Source organism: Ascaphus truei, chromosome 1, assembly GCF_040206685.1.
Source record: "Ascaphus truei isolate aAscTru1 chromosome 1, aAscTru1.hap1, whole genome shotgun sequence".
Lineage (NCBI taxonomy): Eukaryota > Metazoa > Chordata > Amphibia > Anura > Ascaphidae > Ascaphus > Ascaphus truei.
The window spans coordinates 511,253,887-511,278,597 of NC_134483.1; the positions used below are offsets into that span (position 1 = coordinate 511,253,887).

Below are 24,711 nucleotides of genomic sequence, written 5' to 3' on the forward strand. Positions count from 1 at the left end.
TGCAACCCAGTGGAGGAAAGCATCATACACCTCTTCTGGAACTGCCCCTTCGCGCAGGCCTTGCTGCGCGCGCTGGACACTGACTTAAAGGATTATATACCGAGGAAGTGCGTCACGTACTACTCGGTGTTCCACGGACTTTTCACAGGAACACACACAGAGGACGCAATCGAAGCCGGTTGGCGTCTAATGTGCTGTTTCAAGGACGTTTTACTATTCGCCAGGGAACGCTTGATCAAGGGGAGGAAGAGGATGTCGGTACAGGACTGTCGCAGGCTGCTCCACAGCCTGCTCAAAGACTATTCCATCTTTGACGGCCCTGAGGAGGAGGACTAAACACCCCCCTCCCCACCCCCCCCTTACTCTCCCGCCCCAAAAGTTTTTCTGTGCAAAAAGTTAGAGATAATGTGTGTATGATATGTCATGTCTGTGGTGCGGTGCATACGTATAAATGCACTGCACCGCCGTGTTTGTCACAGTTTTTTTACTTTTGGGGAAACCATTAATAAAAATGTATGTGAGTTGTGTGGGATATGCACTGCGCCGTTGTTAACGTCGCGGTTTTTTTTTCGTTTGGAAAATGATTTATGTACTGTTATAATCTTGTTGTAAAGATTCGCTGCATAATAAAAGAATTTTCAAAACAAAAAGCTGTCTGTGGGTGCCTTGGCCCTTTGGCTTAGATCAAGGCGATATGAGTGCTCCTCTCGACCTGCACAGCTATGACCAAATGCAGTACTATCCTATCTGGGGTTTCAGTAGGAAAGGTCTGTGGCAAGCATTTGGCCCTCTAGCTCGTTGAGAGGTGGTGTCCAGGCCCCGGACCACAGAACCCCTGAGCCTTCGGGCTAAGGGGGGATGGCATTCGAACAACCAGCCCTTCGGGGCTGGGGTGCACCCGCACAACCCTCGAAAGAGGGGATATGATGTGAACTCCCTTGCGGGCCTCGGGCCAGAGGGAGGAAGAGACGGATGTCCCGAATCCTAACGGAGGAAGGCATCAATGTCCCTGGAGACCTAGGCTTTCGGGCTGAAACCTCCAGGGAAACTGGGCACTGAGGGCGGGTCTGACTTCGGTTGGACAGTCCAAGGGCAAGCTCCCTATCCACTGAAGTGGACTGGGATCCGATGAGCGAGAGGGTGTACCCTCTCGTGAGGAAAAAAAAAAAAAAAAAAAAGCTGTGTAGCTGAGACTGTGTCCCCTTGGCCTTGAGTCATCGTCCCTTCGGGGACTAAAGACTTCTGCTGGTTTTGGGGGGGCACGGCATCTCGAGCTGAGAGGAGTGATCCTGAGCGAGCGGTTCTGAGCGAGCAGATGCGGAAGTGAGGGGCCGGCGCCTTTGCCTGGTGGGATCGCCCGAAAGGGCTTAACCCACCTGCTGCAATTAGGGTGCCGCACCTGAGCTTATTCAAGGCGGACGATGGCTTTCGGTGGGATGAGGAATACAGTCCGGTTCCTGGTCGAGGAAGCCGAGAGAGACCGCGTGAGACTGCAACATGTGGTGGAGAAAGTCCTTGGAGAGATGCTGGAGCTGGACGAGACGAAGGTGTACTGCCTCCAAGACTTCCCGAGGCAGGGCATTTATGACCTGACCCTGAATACAGATGCGGATTGCTGGAACATCTATGAAATGTGCCGTGAGAGGAAAGAGGATCCAAGGCTGTTGGGAATCAGCGTGGCCCCGAGCTTTATGCTGGAGGACAAGCCGCTTATTGTACATATGTATAACCCTTTTGTACAGAAGGAAGACATTGTGTGTTTCCTGAGGAGATATTGTTCTCTGGTAAGGGGAGGAGAAATGTTAAGAAATGCTTATGGCTTTTTTAACGGAAAACTGCGTTTTTGGGTGCGTTTTAAGCCTGACCCAGAACGAGGAGAAGGAGTAATGCAACCGCCTGCAAGTTTTGCCATTGGTGGGAAAGGGGCTTCTTAAAGTACCCTGGCCAGCCTGTTTATTGCAGGAATTGTCACAAATATGGACATACCAAGGAGGAGTGTGACAAAGTTGGGACTGTATGCCGCAATTGCGGAGAAGAAGGACACACAGCAATGGCTTGTCGAGTCCCAAAAAAGTGCGACTTGTGTGGGGAACGTGGACATTGTGCACGGCAGTGCACAAAAAGAAAATCTTACGCTCAAGCTGCAAGGGGTAGTGAGCCTGGAGATACCGCAGAGTTTGTTGGACTGAGCTTTGGGAAGGGACAGACGGAAGAGGGAAGGATGGACTTACAGGAGGGGGGGATCTCAGAAGTGGAGGAAACCCCTGAGTTTCTACAAAGAGAAACTTCAGGAGAAGAAATTGAAGAAACTTTGGCGGGTTCTACAAGCGATATCTTGGAGAAAAAAGAGGAAGATCTCTTCCTGGACTCCTTGGCCCAGAAACCGGAGGTGGGGGGAGGGGAGGAGACGGGAGCAGTCCATCAGAAAGATGTGGGGGAGGGGGAAATACGGTCATTGAGTGTGGTGGAACCTAGCTGGGCGGAAAGTATGGAGTTTCAAGATGTACAGAGGGGCAAGGAAGGTCCCCAAGATGTCTTGGAGGAGGAAATGGAAATAGGAGGGAAAAAAGCTCAAAAGCGTAAAAATCTGCAAGAGATAGAAACAAAGGAAGATAAGGATAGCCAGAGTAAAGTGGAGCCTAGAGAGGACATGTAGAGGGTAAAGTTGGAAAAGTATCAGGGAAAGTAACCCTAAAAGAGAAGATGGAACATTTTGAGGACGCAGTGGGAGATGTTCTATTTTGAGTTGGTATTTTCGGAAGCAGCATGGGGGGAGTAGTGAGGAACAGATAATAGAAAGATTAGAAAAAATTATGTACCAAAGAAAACAGCTGACAAAAGAGCAATATGAAGAACTAAAAAAGGAGCATGTGCAGTGGGTTAAAATAAAAGAGGCTAGGGGAGAGGTGAGGGAGAAGGAGAGAAGTGAGAGCAATAGCTCGTCCTCACAAAGTCAGATAAACGTGGAGGGAACTAAAAAACAGAGAAGTGTAAGTGGAGTAAGTGGGAATGAAAGTGAAGAAAAGGCAGGCCAAAAAGGGATTGCACAGGCAAAAGAGGCAAATTCAGCGGGAGATAGTAAGGAGAAAGTGGTTGAGATAGATACAGAAAAGAGGGAGAAAGTAAGCAGAAGTGAGAGTGAAGGAGAAGTAGGGAAGAGGACAGTTGTTGGTAAGAAAGAACCAAAGAACAAGGAGGACTCAGGAGGGGAGGTGAAAGCATCTGAACATAAGGTAATGGGGGAAAGTAGGAGTGAGAGTGGAAGTGGAGAGAATAGGGAAAGTAAAGGGTATCAGGGACAGAGAGAAAGAGCAGTGGAAACAGAGCATATGAGGAAGTATAGGAAAGGACTTGGTTTCGCTACATTAGAGAATTTTTATGAATTTAAAAAGGGCATCGCACAGAGCAATGCAAAGGCACGGGGTATGTTAGAGCAAGTAGAAAGAATCCTTAAAGACAGGGAAATACAGAAAGTATCAAATGTAATGTTTCAGGTGGTTGTTTTTGTGTTTCCTTTTGAAAGTTACTTAGTATGAAATGGGAAAAAATTTTTTACGCTGTGTTGTTTTTTTGTCTTGGCAATATAAGAAATGTGTAGTGATGTTTTTTTGTTTGTTACCTTTTGTAAAGGGATAGTTACTGGTTGTTAACATATGAACCGTTAATTATGCAAATTAATAATATGTATGAAAAAAAAAAAAAAAGCTGTCTGTGGGTGGGTTTTCTGGCTATGCACCCTAACCCTGGCTGTGCTCAAAGCTATGACCATGCAGCAAGCTTAAGCCTATAGGGAAGCATGTTAAAAATGTTTTTTGAAGCAAAAAGTGGCACTGTGTGCTCATTTGCATGTCAATCCCCAGAATCCCTTGCTGCAGTGGAAGTGCTGTGTGCTGGGTGATAATGGTGAAAGGCGGGGTTGCAGACCTGCCTAAGACATGCAGATGAGCATACAGTTGTATTTACATTAGTGTGTGTGTGTGTGTGTGTATATATATATATATATATATATATACATATATATACATATAGTATCTATCTATCTATCTATCTATCTATCTATCTATCTATCTATCTATCTATCTATCTATCTATCTATATCTATATATACACATATATATACACACATAAGACAGAATAAAGATACAATTACTTTTACAACAGTATATACATTTAACTCAAAGTGGAAAATAAAGAAAATGCAAAAGGATAAATGTTTAAAAGAAGAAAAAGACTTCCCCTTTTTTTGCTGCATGCACTGACTAGATCTTAAGGTAAAGGAGAATTTCAGCAGAACAACAGAGGATGCAACATGATGCAGATAAGTAGGCGGAGGGCTGTGTAAGGGGAGGAGGAGGAGGGCTGTGTGTGTGACATCCTGATCACAGACCTGTGTGAGTCCCTGCAGGAAGAAGAGAAGGGTAAGGACAAGGAGGGGGCGCAGCAGGAGAGAGGGAGGAAAACAGCATCCAAGTAGGAAAGAGAGTGGGAAGGGTCATTTAAAAAAAAAGAAGAGGGAAGTGAAGAGGGAAAAATGAAAGAGGTCGAGAGAGGAGGCGGGGAGGTAAAGAAAGGGGGAGGGGAATTAAAACATTGAAAGTAAAACGGGCGGAGGAGAGCTGGAGGAAGGGGAAGGTGGTTCCTGGAAGTTTTCAGGGAGCTCAGCTGAGATGTGAAAGAGAGAAGGGTAAGAGCATGGACTGCAGGGTGTGATCTGCAGGGAGGAGACAAGCATCACGCTGCAGAGAGATTACAGGGGCACTGCCTCCTGGGACCAGGGTGTACTGATGGTGGTGGTTTATGGAAGGGGTTTAATTGGGGTGATTGATGACTTTTTAGCCAAAATGTGACACCGTCAGTGGATATTCACAGTTGAGTGCAAATAGCCGCACGGCTATTCGCACTCAGTAGGAAATCAAATGGAAAAAAAAATAAACATCCAAGCCAGGAATTGAACCCTGTTCCACTCTGTTAATGGGCTGGAGCATAACCACTGAGCTATAAGACTTTCTGATGCTTTTGTAGTGAATAAAGGCATAGAAAGTAGACAGAACACTCCCCTATTGACATTCTATACCCCCTGCATCTGTAATCAGGGCGGCTTTAGGCTGAGTCCCCAGTCAGCACTGTGACACGAGCCCGGCGGGGGGGCGGCGCATGCACAGCGCTAGACCGCGATCTGCGTTCTGAGGGGAGAGAGAACGTTTGCGACGGGAGGGGGCGTGGCGGTAGGTTTGCGGGGGCGTCTCCATGACGTCCCGCGGCTGGTTCGCCCTCATTGGCTGAACCGCCGGCCAGGGCGTGGCCACGCCTCCGTCGCAAATGCCAATCTCAAACTCCCCTGCCTGCCTGAAAACCTGTCGCGCACCGCTGGGGAAAGGTGCGCGACAAGGTAGGGACTGGGACCGGAGGAACTGGGTGGGCGGGGCTTGATCGCATAGACGTGCGCTGTAGTAGTTAGTGGGACCGCAGCCTTAGGAGCCACTTCCGCATGCGTGCGGAGGCGTGTGGAAATGCAGGTGACAGGCAAGTTTAAATATATGCGCTGAGGGGAGCGGAGGAGCGGTCACGTGACAGCAAACATCCAATGGGGATGAGGGACTAGCCCCACCTCCGCCATGCCTTCGCCCTGCCCCCAAAGCGCGCTCACTGCCTCACCTGTCAGGCCACAAAAAAGCACCAGCTTCTGCAGGCGAGGCAGAGCAGGAGCACGACCCGAGGCACCATGCCCGAGTCCTTAGGCCTCGGGCATGGTCATCGCTTAGGCGCTGACCCGTGCTGAGGCGCGCTGCTGCTCGGCACTGAGCCCCTGCAGCCGCAATGAGAGTGGCTTTAGCAGGGGCTCGCGCACGCATCCGCACGCCTGTGGAAGCGTGTCTTAAGAAATCTTTAGTTTCTTAGCTTGCCGGAGCGCAGGGCCGGTCACGTGAGCGGTTCGCCCAATGAGGGCGAACCAGCTCTGTGACGTCACTGGCCCGCCCTCACACACGCCCACGGACGGCGCGCACTCTAAGGCCAGGGAAAGCACCGCTTTCCCTCAGCCTCAGCGCGCCTCCGCACGGCTTCAGTCTCTGTGGACTAAGCCTTAGGCTGCAGCATGGGAGGGAGCGTGGCGTGCTGGCACACGAGCGCTGCGCCCTGCTCGGCTGTGCAATTTGTGGCTAGGTGCACGCTCATCTGGGGGCGCGGCCACAACGGCACTGAGCTGGTTCGCCCTCATTCGGCGAACCGCTCACGTGACCGGCCCTGCGCGCCGGCAAGCGGGGAAATTTTAAATTGCTCTCATTGCGGCTGTAGGGGCTCAGTGCCGAGCGGAAGCGCGCCTCCGCCCGCAAGCACTAAACATGGACGCGGCCTTATGCATAATGATGTATACCAATTATAAACTGGGTTACGATATATGTGCTGTACACCATTGTTCTTAATCAGGGCCGCCAACAGCGGGGGAGGAAGGGTACTGGCGTCCCTGGCCCCATGGGCGCCTGTTAATTAAAAATAAATAAAAAATCGCTGCAAAAAAAATCGCGGTGTCTCCATGTGGTAGCGCCGGAAGTAGTCTGGGCTAAGCTTCCGGCACGCCGGCGTCGGAGGGAGACCCGGTTCGCGTGGGAGCTGCATCGCGAGACAGGTGCTTCATAGCCGGTGTCAACTGCTGTGACCCCCCCCCCCCCCTATCGGGCCAGCATCGGCCCCACCCCCGCAGCTCACTGGTGCGCGCGTGAGCAGTGGCGTGGTGCCTGCAGCGGGGCTCTGCGGCAACTGCTGTGGCCAGCCGCCGGGCCCCCCGCTGCACCGCCACCCCTCCCCCCCCCCCCCCGCATGACAGGCCCTACAAAAGCATCAGAAAGTCTTATAGCTCAGCCCAATGCTCCAGCCCATTAACAGAGTGGACCAGGGTTCGATTCCTGGCTGGGATGTTTATTTTTTCCCCATTTTATTTCCTACTGAGTGCGAATAGCCGTGCGGCCCTGCGCATAATATGTTGGGATAGTAATCCCATAATGGGTTAATGAAGTTGTATGGATGTATAAGGTCTCGTCCAGGGTGGTGCTGAGCGCGCAGGCGAGCGAGCGCGCGCACGCCGGGCCGGGATGAAACACATTGCGGCAATATGTGTGGCCAGCGTGAGCCTGCGCCCGCTCGGCGCTCAGAGCAAGTAAATTTGAATTTGCCGCTCGCAAGTGAGTCACGTGAGCGGTTCGAACCAGCTCCGTGATGTCATGGCCGCGCCTCCAGGGGAGCCGCGCCTAGCCGGCCACGAATCGCCCAGCCTATCAGCGCATGAGCACCAGCGCTTCCATTCCCTGCCTGGCCGCAGCCTAAAGATCACCGGAACTGAGCATAAAAACATATGTATGTTATCATTCCCAGGTCTCTTAGTGCGGGTGTTCATATACAGGCATACCCCGGTTTAAGGACACTCACTTTAAGTACACTCGCGAGTAAGTACATCTCGCTCAATAGGCAAACGGCAGCTCACGCATGCGCCTGTCATCACGTCCTGAACAGCAATACCGTCTCCCTACCTGTACCGAAGCTGTGTGCAAGCGGGGAGACTATTGAGCCTGTTACACATGCGTTATTTACATCAGTTATGCACGTATATGACGATCGCAGTACTGTACATGCATCGATAAGTGGGAAAAGGTAGTGCTTCACTTTAAGTACATTTTCGCTTTACATACATGCTCCGGTCCCATTGCGTACATTAATGCGGGGTATGCCTGTATAAATATCGCAGTTCAAGTAGTGGGGAGCGCAAACGTGAATGAAAAGACAGATAGTGCAATATGTCTCTCGGATAAAGACAAATCACATTCTTGGTATCCTATAGAATGTGTACTCACATACTATCCATTCTTTTAAGCATATCCAGCAGTGGCAACATCGTGCCCAATGCATCCGGCTGTGTGGTGACCTTTTCAGAAAGAATAAAAAGCCCAAGTAGCGCAGACTGATATATAAAATTTACATGGTGATAGGATAACATATTCCCCCTGTCATAGTGTCACGATATACTGTATCAAGCAGGTAGTAAGAGAAAGTGTAGTCGCCGTCCGGGACCCTCAGCATCTCTCCGCTCGTGTCCTCCGCTCTCTCAGCGTTCACCCCGCTCGTGTCCTCGGCTCTCTCAGCGTCTCTCCGCTCGTGTCCTCGGCTCTCTCAGCGTCTCTCCGCTCGTGTCCTCCGCTCTCTCAGCGTCTCTCCGTTCGTGTCCTCAGCTCTCTCAGCGGTCACCCCGCTCGTGTCCTCGGCTCTCTCAGCGTCTCTCCGTTTGTGTCCTCGGCTCTCTCAGCGGTCACCCCGCTCGTGTCCTCGGCTCTCTCAGCGTCTCTCTGCTCGTGTCCTCGGCTCTCTCAGCGTCTCTCCGCTCGTGTCCTCCGCTCTCTCAGCGTTTCTCCGCTCGTGTCCTCCGCTCTCTCAGCGTCTCTCCGTTCGTGTCCTCGGCTCTCTCAGCGGTCACCCCGCTCGTGTCCTCGGCTCTCTCAGCGGTCACCCCGCTCGTGTCCTCGGCTCTCTCAACGTTCACCCCGCTCGTGTCCTCGGCTCTTTCAGCGTCTCTCCGCTTGTGTCCTCGGCTCTCTCAGCGGTCACCCCGCTCGTGTCCTCGGCTTTCTCAGCGGTCACCCCGCTCGTGTCCTCGGCTTTCTCAGCGTTCATCCCGCTCATGTCCTCGGCTTTCTCAGCGTTCACCCCGCTCGTGTCCTTGGCTCTCTCAGCGTTCACCCCGCTCGTGTCCTCGGATTTCTCAGCGTTCACCCCGCTCGTGTCCTCGGCTCTCTCAGCGTCTCTCCGTTCGTGTCCTCGGCTCTCTCAGCGGTCACCCCGCTCGTGTCCTCGGCTCTCTCAACGTTCACCCCGCTCGTGTCCTCGGATTTCTCAGCGTTCACCCCGCTCGTGTCCTCGGCTCTCTCAACGTTCACCCCGCTCGTGTCCTCGGATTTCTCAGCGTTCACCCCGCTCGTGTCCTCGGCTCTCTCAGCGTCTCTCCGCTCGTGTCCTCGGCTCTCTCAGCGTCTCTCCGCTCGTGTCCTCCGCTCTCTCAGCGTCTCTCCGTTCGTGTCCTCAGCTCTCTCAGCGGTCACCCCGCTCGTGTCCTCGGCTCTCTCAGCGTCTCTCCGTTTGTGTCCTCGGCTCTCTCAGCGGTCACCCCGCTCGTGTCCTCGGCTCTCTCAGCGTCTCTCTGCTCGTGTCCTCGGCTCTCTCAGCGTCTCTCCGCTCGTGTCCTCCGCTCTCTCAGCGTTTCTCCGCTCGTGTCCTCCGCTCTCTCAGCGTCTCTCCGTTCGTGTCCTCGGCTCTCTCAGCGGTCACCCCGCTCGTGTCCTCGGCTCTCTCAGCGGTCACCCCGCTCGTGTCCTCGGCTCTCTCAACGTTCACCCCGCTCGTGTCCTCGGCTCTTTCAGCGTCTCTCCGCTTGTGTCCTCGGCTCTCTCAGCGGTCACCCCGCTCGTGTCCTCGGCTTTCTCAGCGGTCACCCCGCTCGTGTCCTCGGCTTTCTCAGCGTTCATCCCGCTCATGTCCTCGGCTTTCTCAGCGTTCACCCCGCTCGTGTCCTTGGCTCTCTCAGCGTTCACCCCGCTCGTGTCCTCGGATTTCTCAGCGTTCACCCCGCTCGTGTCCTCGGCTCTCTCAGCGTCTCTCCGTTCGTGTCCTCGGCTCTCTCAGCGGTCACCCCGCTCGTGTCCTCGGCTCTCTCAACGTTCACCCCACTCGTGTCCTCGGATTTCTCAGCGTTCACCCCGCTCGTGTCCTCGGCTCTCTCAACGTTCACCCCGCTCGTGTCCTCGGATTTCTCAGCGTTCACCCCGCTCGTGTCCTCGGCTCTCTCAGCGTCTCTCCGTTCGTGTCCTCGGCTCTCTCAGCGGTCACCCCGCTCGTGTCCTTGGCTCTCTCAGCGTTCACCCCGCTCGTGTCCTCGGCTCTCTCAACGTTCACCCCGCTTGTGTCCTCGGCTTTCTCAGCGTTCACCCCGCTCGTGTCCTCGGCTCTCTCAGCGTTCACCCCGCTCGTGTCCTCGGCTCTCTCAGCGTTCACCCCGCTTGTGTCCTCGGCTCTCTCAGCGTCTCTCCACCCTCCACTCTCGTCCGTGATTGGATGGTTCCCGCACGTCCTGGTGTAGGTGCCCGGATGCAGAATCAGAGAACCAGCAGCAATGGGAACCGCGTCCTGCACAGCTGCGATCTTGTTGCACTCTACGCATTTCACTGGATTCCCAGTTTCCTCAGGAGTAATTGAAAACGGTTACTGGGAAAGGTCACAGACACCCTGAGGTTCTGGAACGAGGCTGACATAATACATAGATATACTGTACATACATACCATAATACATAGATATACTGTACATACATACCATAATACATAGATATACTGTACACACAACATAATACATAGATACTGTATACTGTACACACATAACTTAATACAGATGTATTATTGACTGGTAGGGGTAATGCAGGGCGTGATCTTTATTAAACGCAGTCACATTTACCCCGACCGTCACAGTGATGACTAAGCTAGCGGGGATTACAGTGCAGTTGATACCGGAGGGAAGAGCCACCAAATTAATAAAGGGGATGGAAAATCTAATTTATGAGGAGAGGCTAGTCGAAGAAAGAGTCACTGATAGAGCCACCTGTGCTGAAGCTGGGATATCCTTAACACCTGACCTGTTGGGGGGAGGTCTTGAGGACTAGAGTGAAGCACCCCTTCTTTACAGTAAGGGCAGTTACAATGTGGAATTCATTACCCATGGAGACTGTGATGGCAGATACAATAGATATGTTCAAAAAAAAGGTTGGGCATCTTTTTAGAAAGAAAAGTTATACCAAATAAGTATACATGGGAAGGATGTTGATTGCCAATTCCTGGAGTCAGGAAGGAATTTATTTTTCCCCTTAGATATCATTGGATAATATTTCACCCCCCCCCCCCCCCCCAGCCTCATCTACTATGTAACTGTCAAATCATCGCGATAATTATGTGAACCCAAATGACTGTGTCCCATGGGAATCTTTCTCTGTGCGTCAATTTTAGTGCCAACAAATAGTACAAATGTGTGTGTGTGTGTGGGGGGGGGGGGGGGCAGGTGTTGGGCTCTCCCTCTCTGTCACATGCGGCCGGAACAGAAACCGCGAGTAAAATTGCACCAAACTGCAATGAAATTAGCTGGGGCAGACAGTCCAAGAGCCACTGCGGCCTGGATTTGAGCCGTTGCGGGCTGGATTTGAGCCACTGCGGGCTGGATTTGAGCCACTGCGGGCTGGATTTGAGCCACTGCGGGCTGGATTTGAGCCACTGGCCGCAAGAAGAAGAGCCTTGATTGAAGGAGCTTCTTCAATACGCTTTGAAACTGGCTGAAAGCTCCTATTGACCTTACATTTGACAGCGGATCAAGCTCTGATGCCTCTTATCAGGGCTTAGCAAGTCCCAGCATTAAAAGCTTAAATTGTAGATCAAGTTGCCAAGATAAATGTCTATTTGGCAAAGTTGTATCCAAATTTAAGGTGTGCAGCTTTTCAAATGTATGCCAAAGGGACCAACGCCAAACAGTGTCAACAAAATATACAGTATAATATACTGACCAGATAGCCCTCTCTTATGACGAAGAAACCTGGCTTTTATGCTGAAAACATGTTTTCCTGGTGTGTCCCTGAAAATAATTCCCTCGCCGAAATGCAAGTTAAAGCACCAACGCCTTTAACTGCCCCCGCCCCCCCCCCCCGAGGTTTGAAACAGGGGTCTCTGGAGCTGAACCGCATGAATTTCAGCTACGGGACCCCATGCTACCCACCTAATTTATTTATTTTTTAAACGAGGTAGTAATAGAAATCTTTTGGGCATTTTCATCCCTAATCTGCCCCTCTCTCAAATGATGGGCAGTACAATATATTCTGCATTGTTGTTAGGTGCAGACATAGCCGATGTTCTTGCAACCCGCTGTGTGCTCCCGCGGGTGAAATGGCGTGAGAGCAGCCACCCTCTCTCATGTTTGGCTTCTCCCGCTAAGAATGAAGGCCGAGGAAGATGAGCAAACGGGACTGAACATTTAAAGCAGCTATACGGGTTCAACTTATTTTTTTTTTTTAAATGTATTACGGGATTGAAGCAGGAGGTCTTCACTGTGTTCATTTGACTTTTGGGGACTACGTTTCCAGAGATGGGGTACCAGTATCTCTGCTGTCAGTACCCGAACTGTGTCCTTAACAGAATGTATTTATTTATATAATGTTTTACCAGGAAGAAATACATTGAGTTACCTCTCGTTTTCAAGTATGTCCTGGACACAGAGTTATGATGACAAATACATGGTTACAAATACATAGTTACATTAAGTGAATAGGGTTATACATTATATATAAAAACATTGCAATTTAACATATTTGATCTTTTAGGCATATCAAACAGTTCCAGACCAGATTAAAATGTGAGACAGCTTTTGTTTTGAAAAAACTTAGACTGGTGGTGGATGTGAGTCTCCGGTAGGTTGTTCCAGTTTTGGGGTGCACGGTAAGAGAAGGAGGAGCGGCCGGATACTTTGTTGAGCCATGGGACCATGAACTGTCTTTTGGAGTCTGATCTCAGGTGATAAGTGCTGCATGTGTTAGTACACTTAGTTTGGCGTAGGTTTTGGATGTCTGTATCAATGTGCAACCCAAATGTTAAATGGAAGTCAAGCCATATGCCCAGATATTTAAAACTACAGTAGTAACAGGGGCTTGGATTGTATTAGAGATGGTTCTGATCTGTAGATTCATCATTGGAAGCATTAGAAAGCCTTGGTCCCAAATACCATTGTTACAGTCTCATCAGTGTTTAAAAACAATTTGTTTTGGTAAATCCAATTTTCAAGTCGCAAAAAATCAGATTGAAGTACGTGTCTAAGGTCGGAGAGGTTAGGGCTGTGTGCATATAAGATTGTGTCATCTGCTGCATGCATGTGTGTTCATTGTATGCATTTGCAATGTCAGTGGGATTTGTCAGAGTAATATCACCCTTAATGATATTACTTGGTTGTTGATAGCTGGAATATATTGTTGATAACCTTCCAGAAGTTAGCTGAGTTTGATGTATTCTGGTGGAGATTGTCAGAGTAATATTGTGCTTTTGCATGTCTTGTTTGCCTTGTGCACATATTCCTCAGACATCTGTAGTTATTAAGATCCTCGGTAGTGCCAGTTACTTTGTAGCTTTTCCACATGGCATCCCTAAAATGGCAGAGTGCTATATGGTCAGGTGTAACCCACGAAAGGTGGGCCCCCCCGTACTCTTATACTGCGACGTGGATAATGGCAGCGTTTAAATGTCCTGCGTCACGCGAGCCAATAGGAAGCCGTGACCATCCGGTGCGGCTTCCTATTGGCCCACGTGATCGGGACATTTAAACTGAAAAGAGATGCCGGCGCCCCCTATGGAGGTATCTCTGGATGCAGGGGGTCCCTGGAACTGAAATTAATGGGGATCAGCTCCGGAGACCCCCTGCTTAAAACTTGTAGTACACTTTTTGTTTTTCATTGAAAAAATAATTGAAACCCGTATTGCTGCTTTAGGCCAGACGAGGCCGGAATGATTATGTATATTTTATATTGAAAAAAACCCACCATATTTTGTGATTTTCAAAAACAGTTGTTATAACTCAACCTTGATCATTGCAGCTGTGGAATTGCTTTGGTTTGTTTTCTTGTGCTATAAAAGTCTTATACACTGCATGCTTTACTGGCCTGCTCATAACAGCCTGCTCGACAAAGCAGCGTGGGCCGGTACCAAGAGTTTGCATCTTTGCAAACATTACGCAACTAACAGTTGACATTATTTTAACCCCACTGCTTTAAAAAGGTAAATAAAATAGTGTGTGTGTGTGTGCGTGCGTGTGTGTGTTTCCCTCCGCACTAGCACAGTAACCCTCTGTAGTACTAGTCATTGCAGAGCTGTTGCACACGCGTTAACCCCTTTCACGACCAGATGACCGGCAACATTTTGCAGCGCCAAACTCGGTCTGCGCCTTCATAAGCGGGGAGGAAAGGGTTAAATTACAAGGGCCACAGTTATGCCAGAAGATGTAATAGGGTTGAGTGCTTCCCCCACTATGGCAGCTCGGGGTATGTTGCTTAATGGGAGTGTAACCTGCAAACTGTCAGAGCAGAGGTATCAGGCGTGAGTCAGCGCGTTTTTCCCTTGCTTCTGCGGTGTGTGGGAGGTGAGTGTTTGAAGGAAGTAAGAGAACTATGTAACTTGAGCAGCTTTTGCTTGGTGTTGCAGAGTGCAGCTGGATAAGTGACCCCAGGAGTGCAGCTTTTGCTTGGTGTTGCAGAGTGCAGCTGGATAAGTGAGCCCAGGAGTGCAGCTTTTGCTTGGTGTTGCAGAGTGCAGCTGGATAAGGGAGCCCAGGAGTGCAGCTTTTGCTTGGTGTTGCAGAGTGCAGCTGGATAAGGGAGCCCAGGAGTGCAGCTTTTGCTTGGTGTTGCAGAGTGCAGCTGGATAAGTGAGCGCAGGAGTGCAGCTTTTGCTTGGTGTTGCAGAGTGCAGCTGGATAAGTGAGCGCAGGAGTGCAGCTTTTGCTTGGTGTTGCAGAGTGCAGCTGGATAAGTGAGCGCAGGAGTGCAGCTTTTGCTTGGTGTTGCAGGGTACCACTGGATAAGCCCGAGCTCAGAAGAGATACGGTGAGAGGATGGAGCAGCCAGCTGCAGAGACACAGCCAGCGGCGGCAGCTGCTGCTCAGGGATCCCAGCGAGTCATCACTGTGGTGTTTCTGGCTCTGCTTCTTGACCTGTTAGGATTCACTCTGATCCTGCCACTTCTACCATCAATACTGGATCACTACGGCAAGACAAACGTGAGTAGTGTTACTTCACGCTGCAGAAAAGGTCATTCCATACCCTAGGGGAGCGCAATATTTTTTTTCACCCTGTACCCCCCTGCTGGCTGTTCCCTTCCCTCTGCGCCCCCCCCCCCCAACACTTTTACGGGATGGCAACGTGATGTCACATAACCTCGCAGCGTCATTTCATCTCCAGAAGCCGCCAGAGCCCAGGTAAGTGCGGTTTAGAGAGGCCTTCGCTGCTTCCCCGGCACTTAATTTAAATGCCTTCGGAAAGCGTGCGGGGTTTAACCCCGCGCCCCCCAGTTTGCGCACCGCTGCCGTACCCTACAACTGTACCTGTTTAGCCGGAACTGTGCATACGCTATTTCCTGTACCTATTGGTTGACGCTTGGAACCTGCAGCTAATTATTGCTGCTTGAACACTGTTGACTGATTTGATGAATGGTCGGCGTGTTCTCACTACTTCTATTTTATGTATAAATGAGTATATACAAATAAATCCAGAAGTCCAAGTGTTTAACTTTATCTTTGCGCATTATAAATTGGACGCTGGTAAGCTCATGTATCCCATATTTACAAAGGAAGAAAAGTGTACCAAGTTTCACGTGACCTTTTCTTGCAGGGCCTGTCATTTATTGCCTCTAAATATACAGGGGTCTTTTTATTTTTGTATCTTGAAGCCGTCCTATCTAGGACCGATGTGATGTCCAGTAGGTAGAACGGTGTGTACACTTTGCCAGTGAGAGGCTGCAAACCGTTCCAAACCGATAACGTGTAGTTCTTCTCCCTAATACAGGATAACCTTTATCAGACATTACAACACACTGTGGACTGGTTTGCAACATCTGTGGGGGTTCCCCAGGAGAGGAAATATAACAGTGTCTTGTTTGGGGGTATGTATAATGGTATAGAGCAGTGGAATCCAACATTTCAGAACTGTGGAGCCCTTTAAAAATGTCTTCTGACCATTTAAAGCTGCAGTCCAAGCAATATCCTACTTGTGGTTTTTTTTTTTTTTTTAAATAAATCAGTTTTGTACTATGAGAAAATACTTATAGCATTAAAGAAAAAAGGGAAAAAAGACCCCAACTCTGAATGATAATTCATGTATTCTAATGTAACAAGCATTTTTTTGTTTCAATAGCAACCATTTGCAAAGTCACATCCCCTTCCTCTTCTGTAACAGTCTCAGGCACACCCCTTTTTGAGCCCTGCCCTCTCTCTAGCAGTGCACCAATTGTATCTAGTGACGGACTGGTCACATGATCGTCACCACAGAACTTTGCATCTTTGGTCCTCTTCTGCTGCACTGTCAGCCATTTAGAGTACCCTGTGTCGAATCTTCGCCGATCGGCAACTTAGCTAATCACTTATCATTGTGTGGTTTGTATTGATGCGCATATTAAAGGAGGGGAAAAAATTAAATAGAAAACGGCAGCTTGGACAGCTGCTTTAAACTTCCTGTAATTTATTTCAGAATTTTTTTTTATTTATACATGATTTCCTCTCATATAAACAGGTGCTCTGCCTCGTTTTCCACCCACCGCATCTGTATACTGTGTAACCTCTCTGACTTGCACTGTGTGCCCTCCCTTCTGCATTGATTTCACTCGTCTTTTGGCAGATATGTTAAACATCTGGTTTAATAGTCACTATTTCGCAGGTCTGATTGGCTCCATCTTCTCCTTACTGCAGTTCATCTGCTCCCCACTCACTGGGGCAGCCTCTGATTATTTAGGAAGAAGGCGAGTTTTGATGATAACTGTGGTATGTGGTTTACATATAATTATTCCTTCTTTTTTTTTTTTTTTGTGGCAAAAATTGTATATGAAAAAATGTGTTACTTTATTTTTAACTGCAGACTTAGGGTGTGTGGTAATTGATTGAGATAATAAATATTCAAGGCTTTTAACCCATGTACCATATTCTTTTTTATTAATGCTATTCCATATATACACAGATGCGGCGGCCGTTATTGAAACACTTCACGCGGTGTATACCTCGGAATACCCACGTCATGGCGCGGGAATTCTTCCAACCTTACCGCCTTTAGACGCGAGAGCAGAAAATGGCATTTGACACAGTAGCACTGTACTGTACACATTGCAATCCATTCATTTCATTGCACACAAAGAAACAGAATCCATGAAATTCAAACAAAGCAACCGCGATAAACACGTGTGCCTGGGGCGATTGGCCACGTTCATGCCGCGTGGAGTATAGCAGCGCACACGAAAACGGCGCCGTGATTTGTTCGAATAACGGCCGCTGCATCTATACATGTGTGTTATGCACAATAATGTTATGTGATAGTGTCTTGATGTTATAATGTCATATTAATAGGGCAATGTTTTTAAAATTCATATAGCTTTCTCATGTTGGGACATAGTCTTTGCTAACGTATCTCTCTCTCTCTCTCTCTCTCTCTCTTTCTCTGAGACAGGTGGGCTTAATTGCATCCTACGCGTTATGGGCAATCTCGAGGAGTTTTGGGGTTTTCCTCCTGTCCCGCGTTGTTGGGGGATTAAGCAAAGGGAACGTCAGCCTGTGCACTGCTATAATTGCAGATCTGCCGTCCGTGAAAACACGCAGCAAAGGGATGGTGCGTATACCCAGCATGCACAGTACGGTAACAGCCCGTGTGGGAAGGAGCTGGTGCAACCATTACTACTGAAAGTCAAACGATTACGTATTTTTAATTAAAAGGGCCGACCTTTTCAGAAGTCATCAAGGGAGGTTTTATTAGGCTGCTATCGAATCATTGTGTAAGGCCGCGGGACATGTATTAAAAGGAGAGATCAAACACTTATTTTTGCACAAATAAGTATTGTATTGGAGATTGCCTCAAATGAGCAGCATTGTCACCTACTCTTGATTAAAAAAAACGCTATTATAGTTGGTATATCAATTACCAATATTTTTAATGTTTGCATCCTGATAACACACGTCGTAAAATCATATAGCAGCCCTCCAACCTTTTGAATATTAAAAGTATAAGAAAATATTTAAGTTGTGTGTATGTATATATCTATATCCAGTGGTCGACAAATCACCAAAAAATCTACTCGCCCAACAAAAAAAATCTACTCGCCACCTAGTACCAAACATGTGATGCCTGGGCCAATAGGAGCTCGCCACGATGTTAAATCCACTCGCCCGGGGCGTGCAAATGTATAGGTTTGTCGAACACTGTCTATATCTATGTCATTTTGGTTTTGTGAATTTTCTCAAACATTGCAAAATCATCATATAGTGGCACTTTCTTATTTCATGTGTTTCTTGTCATTTCTACAGTGGCAACATGGAAGGGGTTAAAGTGACCAGAGATTTAGCCTTGTGGCTGCCAGAATGCTCTGTAATGTAATGTGTTGTGTTGTGCTCCTGATAGCTATAAGGCTAAAGACCGTATTTACTAAGCAGCGCTTGGTCGTAGGGCACTTGAGGGCCTATTCACTTGTCTGAGCCATTTTTTTAAATGGCCGCTTGCCCTTTCCAACGCTGTTTTTATTTTTAAAACGCGAGGTTTTGTTCAGGAAATTTAAACGTTTATATATTTTTGTCCGGTGGTTGTTAAAATGGAGCTCGCCCAAAAAGCAAAGTGCAGTTTGAAGGTTAGCATGGTAACCTCAGATACTGGAAATGAGGGAAAACATTGTTTTTAACACACAAAAAAAGCATAGGTCATGCTCACGGAGCAAGATTGTAATGTTATGAGAAACTCAGAGGATTCTCTGGGGTGGGGGATTGTTGCTATAAAGACTTGATTTCTGAAGTGTTAGTGTGAAAGATTACAACACTGCAGAGCGCATTAAATGCCTTTCTTAAGTATATTGCAAGACCCTCTGGCTTCGGAAGGGTTTATCACTTATTGCAGCTTAGGCCTTAAAAGCCAAGGCCCAAATGACCAGTATTGTGGTCCAGTCCTTCCTCTAATGCACAGGGTTTCCCAACCTAGGGGGCTGGCCCTCAGTCACTTATAAGGGGGGGCCTCAGAGTCACAGGAGGGACACCGCAAGATACAGGAAGTGGCAAAGATAAGGCAGGACACAGAGGGATAAAGAGAGAAGTGACCGGCAGGACGGGCGTCTTCCTGCATCACTGACCCCATTAATATATTCCCCTATGTGGAATCCTTATTCTTTTAGTTGGGATTCTGACGGTGCCCCAAACTCCAAATCTTTGACATCTTGCACTAAATACAGAATGGGGAGTGGGGGGGGGGGAGGGGGGCGTCAAAACAAATTATTTGGGGGGCTCTTGTTTCAAAATGTTAGTAACCACCGCTCTAACATGTCAGCCTGTGTTACGTCACACATGCGATATGTTTATACCGCTTCCTTCTTGATTGGCCATTCACCAAATTGGCAAGAGGAAACCACCCATTGCATGTGGCACAATGAGACACGCGGCTTCCTCTGTCACATAGAGAAACAAACGGCCTCCTGTGCAGCTGAATACAAGAACCGCCTCTTGGCGTTATTAGGAAGTGGAGCAACCCCACAGTGTGAACGCAGCTTCCCCTATTCTGTGTGTGATGTCTGCAATGAAAATAGGTTCCCTAGTGTAGGAAATTATTCTCGGATTTAACCCCTCCTCTGCCAAAGATGGCTCTACCTTCATTAATATATATATATATATATATATATATATATATATTTATTTTTTATTTTTTTTTGTTTTTAAAGGTGTGCTGATTATTACATTACTGTCTTATATAGAAAGCCATTCGATTAATAGCAATAGCATTTAAATGTAGATTTAACCCATGCATTTTAAAAAGTTTGCCTTTTTAATGAGGTTCCTACTTGCCATATTTCTGAATCTCATTAAACACCTCCTGGGGTTTGCTTTCTATATTTTTACAGTTCTGCGTTTTCTGGCCATTACCATTATTTATTTATATGGGGGGAAAATAAAAATATCCAATAGAGATCCAGTGATGTCGCTAGTACCATCACAATTTAACAACCTAAAATCACCAATGATTAAAGTGGAATTATCTTTCAAAATCAGGGTCCCGTAGAAGATTTTTTTTGGCTGGCATAAACCAGCAAGACCTCGATCAGAAGAATGGAAAATGTCAAATCTTCCATCACTGACAGCTGCTTTAGAAAGGGTGCAGCCTGCCCTTAAACACGGAGGTGTGAGTGACCTGTTCTGCTGACTACGCAGACATATTTATCACATGGAAGCCAGTGTTCCGCATACTGCATATCCACAATGTAAACCTCTGGCTGGTTGGTAAAAGTGTGTTACATTTCTTTATTGATGTTACCCTTTTAGCATAGATATAAAGGGTGCTTGTGATTTTTATTTTATTGTACCATCATAAAACGTTACATGCTGTTTCATATCGGAAGAACAGTGTTTGAAGTGAGATACAGATGTCTCAAAGGGTCTTTGCTACAGTACTGGCACTTAATGGTGGGATAATCTGGGTTATTCGTCATTATGACGGTCATTCAATCTTATGAAAAATCTGAGTCATAACGTGATATTATCAGCGGGTGCAATAACCTTTGCAGAAGCACTGAGGGGTGTACAGTACTGGTACTTTTTGTGTTTACACAGAATACTTTATTTCCACACAGAATTCCACTTTCTTTTTAAAGGAAAAAATTATTAATTGTAACTTTATTTCATATAGCGGTTTTCTCCCAATGGAACAGAAAGCGTTTCACAAATACAATATAGCGTGTGATATGTATGTAGATCTTTATTTAGATAGCGCCATTCATGTACATAGCGCTTCACGGCAGTAATACACGTGACATAATAAATAAATAACAGATCATACAAATAACACATAATGGGTAAGAAGTGCTATCTGGTAGTGTTAGGTCCTGTGAACAGGTGTCTGCCTAGTCGTGGCTCACAGGCTTACAATGCTTTGGCCAAAGGGTTAAACTAAATGACCCTTTTTCAAGAGAATATGTAAGTATTTTACTGTGTATTCTTGTCATATTGGTTGTAGCATTGGGCTTCTCTGTTACAAGAAGCGCTTTCAGACATAAGTGACATTTAGGAAAAGGTGTCCTTGCTCTGAAGAGCTTGCAAAAAGACGCAGTGCATCGGATATTCACAGACACCGTAACATATTCTGTTTTTCGAGTATAAATTATTGTACAAACACTTTTTTTGTGTTTTTTTTTTTTTTTTTTTTAAATGTCATCCAGAGAGCTCTGGTTCGGGTGTACAAATTCTTGAAATCTAAGTAAAAATACTTCCACTATTAGGGACCGGTAGGAATCTTCATCACACGGTGTGTGTGTGTGTGTGTGTGTGTGTGTGTGTGTGTGTGTGATATTCAAGCCTGGTCCAATGAACCACAGGACGAGCTGCATCGTATTCAACATGAATACAACGGATTAATCTATTTCCCCCACACAGGCAATGATTGGCGTTGCTTTCTCTCTGGGCTTCACCGTGGGTCCTATGATGGGTGCTTACTTCGCGATGAACGCAGCCAGCGGGGAGGTCTTCTATGTCCGACCAGCTCTCCTCGCTCTCCTCTTCGCCGTCGCTGATTTGGTCTTCATCTTTCTTCTTCTTCCAGAGACCCTTCCCAAGGAAAACAGGGTAAGATCGGCTAGTGACGAGTGGAAATTTTAGGGGCGTAAATCGGCCACTTCAGAGCTTATAAAGTAAAGGAAGTCCCCCGGGGCCGTTTGGATATAAATGACTGAATTTTGAAGACGTTATTTAATGGGACTAATTGTATTAAAAAAATACACAAAGCAGCAAAAACGTGAAGAATCCTTAGTTCTGTAGTATTAGATAATACTGACTACTGCATTTATTATATATATATATATATATATATATATATATATATATATATATATATATATATATATATATATATATATATATATATATATATATATATATATACATTATATAATATGTTTTTTCAGCTCTAGCCTTCAGCAACAAAGTATCACAAACAGATCTGTTGCTGTGTTCCAGACAGCAGACTCTGTTACTCCTGAAAGCTGTAACAATAATGTGTTACGCTTAGTAATATAATTATCAGCTGCAGCATTTCACTGACTGCATCACAGAGTCAGATGGCGGCCATTTAGTTAGGCACACAATCGGGATATTTTTTTTATTTTTTTTAACAATCTTTTTCCTTTATTGGAGACTTGTAGCAGAAATACAGAAAATGGTAACATTTGTCAAATTAACAGTGAAGTCATAGGCATATGACTGCGGGTTGTACAAGTCAAATCCAATAAACCATTTTCTATTTTAAGAGGTAGGGTAAAAGGTAGACAAGGGGCGGGGGGTAGGTGGGAAAGACAAAGAGAGATGGGTGGGGTGGGGTGGGGGGGGGAGGCGTGGGAGGACTGATGGGAGATGAGAATTTGGGCGTCTCCGTTCCCTTCCGTTCATGTGAGTCTCAGTTCAGGGCCGGATCTGTAGAAGAGGAGGTGGGCCGCCGGCGCCAGGCCAAGGTTCCCTGGTTTTATAAAATTGGGGCATCTTCTGCTTTAGCATGGCTGTGAGCCTTTCCATGCTCATGACCGTGTTTATTCTGTTAACAACTGTTCTCTTGGAGGGGGCTTTTACTTGTTTCCAGGCCGCTGCGATTGAGCACCTAGCGGCTGTCAAGATAGCGGAGGTCAACCTTGATAGTGGTGAAGGGAGGTCTTCTATTGATTTTCCCAGCACATAGGTCAGAGAGTCCATAGGTACCTCGTGCCCTAGGGTTTCATGGAGAAGATTCTGAACTCTGGTCCAGAACCTCTGGATCTCCAGACATGACCACCAAATGTGGGCCATGTCTCCCCTTTGACCACATCCCCTCCAGCACAGGTCAGGTGTGCCGGGGAAGATCTGGCTCAGTCTGCTCGGGGTTAGGTACCACTGGAATAGGATTGTATAGATATTTTCATTTGTTATGGTACAAATCGAAGTTTTGGTAGCTGATTTCCAGACATCCTCCCAGTCCTCAATGTCCATTTGTAGGTTGAGATCCGCATTCCATTTTTGCATATAGGTATGGGACGGTGGACGGGGGGGAGGGGAGTGTCAACTCCACCCCTCTGTAGATCTCGGAAATTAATCATCTCTGGTATTCGCCTTTAAGGCAGAGAGGTTCAAATTTGGTCAGGGCGGGAAATTTAGAGTTTTGGGAGAGAGCTCGAAGAAAATGTCTGATTTGTAGAAATTTAAACAGATGAAGGTCATGTGAGTGATACTTATCTTGGAGCTCTTGGAAGGACAGACGTTCCTCTTTCTTCAGCAGATCTGCAACCATTCTAATATTTAGGTCTTGAAATTGACCAAATTGTTTACGGGAGCACCCAGGCGGGAATTCTGGGTTTCCGAAGATGGGGATGAGTTAAGAGGGGGATGATGGTAGGCCGTACTTCCCTTTGTTTTTAAGCCAGATGGACCATGTGCATCTCATTGCCCCCAGTTCAAATTTCCGTGGTCGCCTTTCTTTGTTTGCTTGGGACCATAGTATAACTGGGAGGGGGGTGGGGGATGCGTGGTAAGATACTATCGCCAACCAGCAGTTAGGAGATTATTCCAGACCACTGCCTGGTGTAGTTGCTTGATAATATCTGATCACGTCAGGTACGCCCAGTCCCCTCCTCGTTTTTGAGGATGGCATGACTGACCTCGGGACCCTGGGTTTGCGTCGTTTCCAAATAAATCGGGATATATGGGACTGTATGTTTTTTATTTACGATATTGGTATCAAAACTGGGAGGGTTTGGATCTGGGGAGGATATTCATTTTGTTTGGACTCCTGGAATAACCACCAAATATCTGTCGAGGAAGGACCATTTGATTCGGTCAAATGCCTTTTCGGCATCAAGGCTTAGTATCATGGCTTGGAGTTTGTTGAGATGCACATGGTCAATAATATCAACAATTTTGCGGGTGTTGTCAGAGGCCTGTCTTCCTGACACAAAGCCCACTTGATCAATGTGAATAAGTCTGGGGAGAATCGGGTTTAGTCTGTTTGCTAAGATCCTGCTGAAGAGTTTAAGGTCTGTGTTAAGTAGGGAGATCGGTCTGTAACTACCGCATTGTAGCGGGTCCCTTCCTTGTGGATGATCGCAAGTTTGGCGGCCGAGATTGTGCCTGGGATCGGTTCACCCTCCAGAAAGGAGTTGAACATATCTAGTAGGTAGGCGGAGAGAGTCGAGACAAACGTCTTATAATAGACGTTGGAGAAGCCATCTGGCCCTGGGACCTTGGCTAGTTTAAGGGAGCTTATGGCTTGGGTTAGTTCCTCTTGTGATATTTTTTGGTTTAAATTCTTTAGCTCCTCCTCCGTAAGGGAGGGCAGGTTGAACTGTGCCAGATATTGTGAGGCTAATCTGGCGCTATCTTGTTCTTGACCTGGGGTGAAGGTTATAAAGTTCTTCATAAAATTTTGCGAACTCCTGGGCTATTTCTTTCTCCACGAAGGAGATCTGGCTGCTTTTGATGCGTATCTTTGAGATTTGGGATTTAACTTTTTATGCCTCTCAGTTTTGCGGCCAATAGTCTGTCTGCTTTATTGCCCCTGTTGTAGAACCTTTGGTTGGTCCATTTCAACGCCCTCTCTACTTCTTCTAATTGTGTTGGTTTTAGGTCTGATCTTGTTTTGTCAAGTATTTTGTATAATCTTTTGGAGGGGGTATTTTTGTGTTGTTGCTCCAGTTTCAGGATCTTATCTGTTATCTTTTTTTGTATTTTGAGTTTCAGTTTTTTCTTATAGGAGGCCAATGAAATAAGATTCCCTCTTATGGAGGCTTTATGTGCTTTCCAGAGCATTGCTGATGCCGAAACGGATCCTCTGTTTATTTCGAAAAATGAAGATAGTAATTGTCTGAACTATTTTCGGATCATTAAGAAGTGAGTCATTTAGCTTCCATTTACGAAGGGCAGAG

General features: G+C 47.2%; 1 protein-coding gene across 4 annotated transcripts in view; it reads left to right on the top strand.

The window, feature by feature from the left end:
- The first annotated feature begins 3,212 nt into the window (after positions 1–3,212).
- The window catches only part of SLC75A1 (solute carrier family 75 member 1), a 59,232-nt gene continuing 37,733 nt past the window's right edge, over positions 3,213–24,711 (top strand). For 2 of the 4 annotated variants that reach the window (XM_075570467.1, XM_075570497.1), the window contains exons 1-6: positions 4,577–4,684; positions 14,618–14,827; positions 15,612–15,708; positions 16,479–16,582; positions 17,259–17,417; positions 21,206–21,394. In XM_075570467.1, coding sequence (XP_075426582.1) covers positions 14,663–14,827; positions 15,612–15,708; positions 16,479–16,582; positions 17,259–17,417; positions 21,206–21,394 — 714 coding nt within the window. In that variant the 5' untranslated portion in view covers positions 4,577–4,684; positions 14,618–14,662. Of the gene's footprint in view, positions 3,234–4,297; positions 4,419–4,576; positions 4,685–14,617; positions 14,828–15,611; positions 15,709–16,478; positions 16,583–17,258; positions 17,418–21,205; positions 21,395–24,711 lie in introns of those variants that run through there. The other 2 variants (XM_075570486.1, XM_075570475.1) reach the window with 2 other exon arrangements.